The 6,000-nt window shown below is 34.9% G+C and overlaps 1 protein-coding gene across 1 annotated transcript in view; it reads right to left on the minus strand.

Annotated features, from left to right (window-relative positions):
• RIT2 (Ras like without CAAX 2) overlaps positions 1 to 5,215 on the minus strand; it is a 180,536-nt gene extending 175,321 nt beyond the window's left edge. Inside the window, exon 1 of the mRNA XM_074812364.1 lies at positions 4,874 to 5,215. Within this exon, the coding sequence (XP_074668465.1) occupies positions 4,874 to 4,976 (103 nt within the window). The 5' untranslated portion in view covers positions 4,977 to 5,215. The remainder of the gene's footprint in view (positions 1 to 4,873) is intronic.
• Positions 5,216 to 6,000: the final 785 nt, after the last annotated feature.

Consider the following 6,000-nt stretch of genomic DNA (forward strand, 5'->3'; position numbering starts at 1 on the left):
TGAGGTGTGTTCTACAAAATTGAGTCTTGTGATGGTGTAAGAACAGCATCAGCAGACCAAAATGGTACTTTTCAACCTCAGATCTTTTGATGCCAGTGGAATCTCTACTTTTGATTTTCATCCTTTTCCAGTGTAGTCTGGTTCATAAGAGAATTTATTTCCAAGGGATTAGCAAACAAATGGAGTGGACCAGTTCTCCAGTACACATTCCATAGTACTATCTGTACTTACTGGGGAGTCTTACTATGAGGATGTGCTTGAAATGAATAGGCACATAATATACTTTATCTAGACAGAATAAGAAGCAAAACTAGTAAAGAAAGGGCAGTTGATCACACAAATTAAAAAAAAAAAAAATGAAGATACAATCTAATTCCTAGCACAGAAGTTCCCACATCACAAAAACCATTGCTGTTTTCACACATTTTGGAACTTATTTTGTACACATGATCCTGAAATTAATTAGATGAGTCACATGTATCTGTAGAAATATGGCATTTATGCAACACTGGCAAAAAAATGAGGGAAGTCAACGGGGTAAGCATGTCTCCCTTAATCAGATCAGGCTGAAAATAAATTTCTTCATATTTTTCCTCTAACAACTCTAAGAGAATCTTTTCTTAATTCCTTCTCTTCCCTTCTCTTTTATTATTTTATGATTGAAGCCTGCAAACATATATCTAAATATTTTCCAAACCTCTATATTAGAACTAAAAATATATGTTTTACAAAAATCTTGGGGTAATTAATTGACAATCACTTCATTTTTTTTAAGGTGGCAAGAAATAAACTGGCAATCAGTCTGAGAAATAAATCATGAAAGAAGTACATTTTCTCTAAGATTAAAAAACAACTTACTAGCAACAAATATTTATTAAGTTTTGATTTTTTTTAACATTCTTCTTCTCATCCGAGATGCAACTTTCACAGGATAGGTAACATGAAATTCACTTTGCATCTATGATACATCCCTTATATGGATAAACATGTAATTCCATTTACCAGGAATAACAGTAAATCATCTTCACTCTTAAGTAAAACAACTTTAACCAGCAGTAGGAAAAAAACAAAACAAAAACCAAACTAGAATAACATTTTTATTCAATCAATAAGATGTATGTAAATTTAGATTATGGTGCAATCTGATCAGAATTTGAAGGATGTTGAGAAAATAATTTTTCATTACATAGAGGTTTTCTATTTTATTCACTTGCACAGGTACATCAATTTATTTGTTCTTTCCAGTAGTCACTGTGCAACCCCTCAGTTAATTATTCTTAATGTTTTGTGGAATGTGCTGCAGTTAATTATTGTTATTAGTATAATTAGTTTGCTACATATAAGCCAGAAATGCATGGTCTCAGGATTTAGGGGCTCTTTTGTATATAGTTTTTATAACACTGAAAAATAGAGCTAAATCAGAGGTCTGAGCTGCATCAGACTAGGGACCATGAGAGTACTAGTTTCACTGACCAGGTGCAGAGGTCTGAAGTTCTATATAAGCAAAACCTGTTTCAAAACCACTGGGATTCTTAGGGTTTAAACCCTGTGTCAGGCAACTTGAAGTAGGTTTGAATTGTACTGAGCCGGCCTGAGATTTGTCATCGAACCGGAGAAGACTGATTGAATTTTAACTACAATTAGGAATGTGTAGTTTTGCTATGGACTATAATCAAATGAAAGTCGGGAGAAAATTTACTTTTATTTTATTTCACTGCTGTTTAATTCCTGTTTCAGCCTAATTTTGGTCTGAACTTGCAACAGAGTGTATAGCTGTTCTTGATGTCAGACACAACCTACACAAAATAATAAATTAGCATATTGCTCTGAAAACATAAATAGTTCTATTTTCAGAAGTTATTTCAGATAACTCATTCTAGGGAATCTATAATCTATCATTACAGTACAGAAATCAGTTCCTAGGTAAACTTACATATAACACTGTACATTTTAATTAAATGCCACTCTTACCTATTTGCTATGAACGTGTTTTTTTTTTTTTTTTTTTTTTTCTGGTACTGATTTTGAAATGTGAGGACCCCTAAGCAACAATTCTTAAACAATTTGCAGTTTACACATCATTACTCTGAATGTGGTAGGTATCAGACTTGGATGTGCTAAGTTTATCTTCTGTTACCAATTCTTCTGAAATTTCTACTACACTGAATAGCCCAAATAACAGGAGGTTCGCTCTCCTCCTGGACTGTCTGCCATCTTAGAGCACAGAAATGGAGACAAGCCTGACATCCCAAAACAAATATTGTGTAAACACCACTGCCAAAAGAACATCCCTTGATGGCGTCCTCTTCCTCATTCTTCCCTGTCCACACATTCAGTCACCACCCTCAGACCCTTATAATGAGCATGCAATTTTCAATGCATACAGTATGAAATGGCTCAGTAAGAGAGCAGACGAGGGTGGAAAACTGAAGATCAAAATGCCCAGAAGATGTCTAGAAGTGAACTATGTCCTGGGCAGAAAGAAACCTTTTAACATTTCTGCAGCTTTGCTCCTAAGGAAAATACTTTCCAAACTTGAATTATTTAATACTGAACAGAAGAAGGGGCTTTCATCGAAAGAAGTTTCACACTCAGCAACTTAACCTCAGTTGTTGCTGCTTTTATCATGACAAAAAGTGAAGGAGGATGGAGAAGGAGAAAGAAGCCAGGATATTATCAATACACCATCCCATATATCACTTATCTGTCAAACTCTAAATTGGAAATCGAACCTTTTTTTTAATCTCTCATCCTTATTCTACCCTTATCATTTTTTGCAGTTAAATTCATTATTTCCTGGACAGAGTGAATCTAGGTCATTAGGGAAAAGCAGAGCTCATCTTGGAGAATAAAAGTAGTCATTCAGACACTTTTCTGCTTTTAATCCAGTGTAAATTAATCTTGTTTATACAACGGTCAGAATGAATTAATGATTTATGGAATTACTTCAATTTTTCCTTATCTCTATCAGAATTCTATCAGTTGAACTATCTCTCAGAATTCTACTCAAATATTTCATGCCCATTCCACATTGGAAGATCATAGCCAGTAAATGATGAACTGCCACCTCCTTTCTTCTAGACTCTTAATTCTCAGTTGCTGTTTTTTCTCCCAGAAGTTTCACTTCTGTGAAAACAACAGAAGGTTTTCATTAATTCCATTGAACGTCATAACTATGCACTTTTTTTTTTTTTTTTTTTTTTTTTTTTCTCACTAGACCACACAGACACTAGTTCTTCTTGAATAATTATGTGGTCCTCAGCTTTGGAGATGTATCATTAACTCGTGTAATCCACAGATTTGAAGATTTTATTCTCATGAAACTAACTGATGTTTTCTGAATAATGAGATCTGAATAAACTTCATTTGTGTTTTAAAACTCTTATCTAACAGTAAATGGGAACTCTAAAATTTCCTCAATGTGTATATAAAATTTGGCTGAGATGATTCAGTTATATTATGAATATGTTATAATTTGCAATATCTTTTGTTTTGATGAATGAGTCTTCAAAACAACATTGTTCTTACAATAATATATTTGGGAAAAATTGCTGCCATCTTTTGGATGCACTCAGGAAAAAAAAAAAAAAAAAGAAGTGACATTTTACTGAAAGTTCCAGCTGACATCCTGGATACCTGCTTTACCATGGAAAAGATAATTTGAAATTGCAGAAAGTTACTCTGAGATAACCAATATTTTCTTCTTTCCCATTTTATATAGTGATCATAGCATAACATCTGTGCAAGAATTTTTTGCTTGATTAAGCAATATGGATGGGAAATAGCATCCACTGAAAGATGTGCCACTGAAGTTGAAGCCAAACATAACAAGAAAATGGAGATTATGGATACAGAAAGAAAATTATATCCACTATCAATATTTAATTTTTTGCATCTATACTTTGTCTTGTTGTTTGAATAGGAAATAAAACTTGTTTGATTTACACAATTATTACAGTTTAGTGTCACATCTTATTTATCCTGTTATTTCTTTGAAATCTAGCCTGGATATATTATATTATCATTTTTTTGATGTTTGTTCTCTTCTTCTCTTTTTGTTTTGAATTTTCAGAAGATATAATCAAATGCTTGTTGTGTGGCCAGCTCAATACACTGGCTTCTGATACAAACACTGCACATTCAACAGTCTTTTTAAGAACAGCAAATTCTAGTGTCAGTGAGAATAAATCAAAGTTGATAATATCTGGGAAAAAGAAAACATTGTCCGAAGAAAATAATGACTCCTCTGAAGAGATAGCATTGTCAGACACTAGCATATCTTGCCAGCACTGGACAGTGATATTAAAATATGCTGCAAATCTACCTTATCGCCTGAAGTGAGACTCAGACATTTATTCTGTAACTGTCCGGACAAGAGAGACAACTAACACCAGCTGAGCTACAATGACACTCAACAAAAAAGTCAAAAGGAGATGTGAGGAAGAAAACAGTCACTGCAGGCATCCTCCTCACTTTGCACTGTGCAGCTGACTTTGCAGTTAGTTTCATTTCTGCCCGGGGACAAGGACCAGCAGGCCAAGTTACATCCACACTGTCCAGCAAACCATCACCCCTCACCAAGTGTTAGAAGGACATGACCACTTGCTGTTAAATTAACAGCAGCAAGCTGACCACTCTCTCCTCCTACACAATGGAGCCAAGGTTAGTTTTACAAAAACATCCAATTAAAATGCTTATAACATTTCAGTCTGTAACAAATTAAGCTGACTCATTGCCCCAGTCACGAATTATTTTATCCAAGCCATGTGCAAGAGAAAGAGGAATGAAATCCCTCATTAAACAACGTTCTTGTTCTGTGAACTTTACTCCAAATTCACCCCTTCTCCCCAAAAATTCTGTTGCTGAAACTTACCGCTTTTGCCAACTCCCCCTGCTCCTAGCATCACCACCTTGTACTCTCTGGAGCCTGCTGAAGAATTGCTGGAGGAGCTGATCATTTCATTTTCTAGCTCCATCTTGCACGAGGCAGAAGAACGGAGCAAAAGGGAAGAAAAAGCAACTGGCAGGTGCTTTCTCTGATCTTAAACAACTATAAGAGCTTTGCTAAAAAAAAAAAAAAAGCAGAAAAGAAAGGTATAATGCAAGAGGTACGATTTATCAGCCTCACACTCGCTGCTGTGCCTCTGTTAGCTGGAGAAGGTCTCATAGCAACCACTTTAACAGCTTCCAATAAAAATCTTTCTCTGCCCCCTCCCAGCTCTGTATCATTCTCTGTGTTTCCCTTCCTGGACAGAAGCAGTTTTGTGAGGCTCAAGAGCCCTGGTACCTCTGGGTGTTGCTGTGTCATTGGAATCAAATTGAGCAGAGCCTCCAGAAAAAGAGAATGGATCAAATGTCTTAATTATGATGTTTGCTATTGCATGTAGCACTTGCTTGAATTTTAAACAATAATAAAACAGACCAGACAACCTCCTTGTCACCTTGGAGTTAAAGATTCATCCTATATTCATCAAGTTTGCAAGATTTACATTTAATAGTATTAGAAGTGAAATAAGCAACAACTTTTACAAGCCTTTGTTCTTTATGAAGCTTACTACAAAGCAAAGAAGTTTTCTAAGGTTAGGTTTGCCCCCAGATCAATTATCTTTTGGTTCAGTTTACATCAATTATTTGCAGAAGTAAACCAGGTATTTTGAAAACAGGTTTGTTTGCTGTTTTTCTTTTTTCCCACACAGAATTTCAGAATGATATTGGGGCTGAAGACAGGGGGGAAGATCTATTCATCCAGAAAATATCCATGTAAGCAAAGGAGAAAAACAAATTATTATAAGTATTTCATACTAATATCAAATGATTTATTTAACCAAACTGGTAAGCCCAAATATACAAGAAGAGAATAAAGCAAGAATTTCATGAATGACATCAAGTGTGAAAATTTCCCATTAGAATTATTCAGTGAAAACTTACTACAAACAGCTTCAGGTCTTCATTGATTTCTGATTATATCCTTCACAGATCTAGTATATTTAAAGAATGTGA

This window comes from Strix aluco, chromosome Z (genome assembly GCF_031877795.1).
Source record: "Strix aluco isolate bStrAlu1 chromosome Z, bStrAlu1.hap1, whole genome shotgun sequence".
Classification (NCBI taxonomy): domain Eukaryota; kingdom Metazoa; phylum Chordata; class Aves; order Strigiformes; family Strigidae; genus Strix; species Strix aluco.